Source organism: Humulus lupulus, chromosome 1, assembly GCF_963169125.1.
Source record: "Humulus lupulus chromosome 1, drHumLupu1.1, whole genome shotgun sequence".
NCBI lineage: Eukaryota > Viridiplantae > Streptophyta > Magnoliopsida > Rosales > Cannabaceae > Humulus > Humulus lupulus.
In genome coordinates, this window is record NC_084793.1 from 94,911,957 (window position 1) to 94,914,188 (window position 2,232).

The window sequence follows — 2,232 nt, forward strand, 5'->3', positions numbered from 1 at the left end:
TAGCATATATGGAGTTAACAGTGTTCATAGAACAGCAAGTGGCCACAGTACTCTAAATTTCAAACATATGGTTCCAATTCTATGCGAAGCAAAGAATTCAAGATGAAAAAATAAATATAAAAAGTAACAATGAATTTATAATAGCTAATACAATGCCACTGGAATATAACCATATGGAAAACAACTAAATTACTAGAATAATGCTATTGAAAATAACCATGAGGTGTAAACAAACTATTACGTGATGGATTACAGCTTCTAAAATTCATAGAAATCTTACATATACTAAGGAAAAATTTAGCAATGAAATTAAGGGTTTAAGTTATTTCTCATACTAGTTCATCTTAAGGCTGCAAAAAGGGAACAAGCAGTTTAAGTTGGCTCAAGAAAAGATTATGTACTCAATATCCACCAGGTGAAGTTTTATGGAAGCTTTAATGGAATGAAGGCTACACTCAAGCAATTGAGTGGCAAAGAACTTACTGTTCCAGGATGGGTCAGAATATAGGCATATCCCTGTGCAAGCTTATCTCGTGGAAATGGCCAGTGACCCTGGAAGAAAATAGAAAGTCAATTTCCCTCAATTCAAGCTCATTAGATATAGATATCACTATATAAATAAGTTATAACTAAAATTTGTATAGTATTTGCTTATCAAGGATAAAAGTTTGGCTTCTTAACCAACATCAAGAAGTGCCAGTAGGAAAAAGCATAGAGAGCAGCATATAAGTAGTAGACAATCGCTCTAGCGAATCTTGCAAATTTGGCTATTCATACTACAGATCGCATTACCAATGTGCATGTTTATGCCTTTTTCTGAATAATTAAATGCATGTAAGAGAGAGACCTGTGTTGATCCTGTATCATGGTTCTCTAGAAATGTGACAACACGCGAAGGCCACCATCCCATAACTCTAGTTGGTTTGCCTTGAGGATCTATCAATCTCCAGTATTGATTATGCAGAGCAGAGTGGAGGATTCCCTACACAAGGGCAATACCTCAAGAGTTTACATCTTTCATTGAAAATAAGTAAAATAAGAAATGAAATATCTGGGAAATTAAAATAGATATTATGAGAAACTTGAGAAAGCAGAAACATCACCTTTGTTGTGACATCAAATGCTGATGAAGTACCCCCTGTGGCATTGATCCAATTGACTATCCTTTGCCTATGAGCATCTATAATTTGAGTGTTCCATCCCCACACGCACAAAAGTAAATAAATAAATAAAAGAGTGTATCTTATATAAAGTAAACTGATCTTTTCTAGCTGCCTAACAAATAGTGCATGACATAAATAACATGATTCAGGTTCCCTTGCTTCAATTTCTAACTCATTGTTTTGTAAAATAATTCTAGGTCCACGTACGTATTGGTAGAGCAAGATCAAAATCTTAACCCATCTTGGGTAGCCAAAAAAATCTCCAGACATCTAGATCCTAGATGAATAATCAAACATGGTATTTTATAAATCTTGTATTCTATGCCCCAATCTGGAAGATCAATTCAACAAGTTTGTAGGCACTTGGAAAAAAAAAAAATGCCACCCTGAAAACAGTGAGGTAGCAGGTATATAAACTGTACGTGAATGCACACATATCTCTCAACATTGAGCAAACATAGCAGCTAAAATCCTTAAGTGAAGACTTTCTTTCGGGCCTTATGTTCTTACCTTGATTGTAACACAAGTCGCCATGCTCATAACCTAACTATCCCAATATTCTCCAATAGCAAATGCAGGATTTGAAGCTTCAATATATTCTTTTACATAAGAACCTGAGAAGCCCCTGTGAACAACATATAAGACAAAAACTTCTACTAAAATATATGAATAGAAATATAATTCTGAATTTATAGAACCATTCAAAACTTTCCCAAACATCCTATCATTCCAATTAGTGTAATCTGCAGTTGACAGAAGTCACTGTGATACCTCTTAAATTAGTCTCCTTTGAACGTCAAGGTGACACATGTTACATTTAGATGGCATGTTCAGTCAGAAAAGTTGAGTATAGTACTAAACAAATGAAATTGACTGGAGCATATAGAATATTAATGTCCTTAGCAGAGCCGTCTAAAGACATGAATTTATAAAGTTATGCTTCATTCATATCAATATCAGCATCTTTGACTCAAAAAGACAAAAATGGGATAGATCTCAAAGATGGAAAGAATGATGTTCATTTATTGTAAAATTCACTGATGACCTGTAAATGCACAAGCACACAGTG

General features: G+C 34.3%; 1 protein-coding gene across 1 annotated transcript; it reads right to left on the bottom strand.

The window, feature by feature from the left end:
• Nucleotides 1–423: 423 nt before the first annotated feature.
• Nucleotides 424–1,651, bottom strand: LOC133818463 (uncharacterized). The gene is made up of 3 exons (XM_062251351.1): nucleotides 1,104–1,651; nucleotides 848–982; nucleotides 424–552 (listed from the first exon to the last, which is right to left on the bottom strand). The coding sequence occupies exons 1-3, from the start codon at nucleotides 1,431–1,433 to the stop codon at nucleotides 424–426; spliced, it is 594 nt and encodes a 197-aa protein (XP_062107335.1). The 5' UTR covers nucleotides 1,434–1,651.
• Between the last annotated feature and the right edge of the window lie 581 nt (nucleotides 1,652–2,232).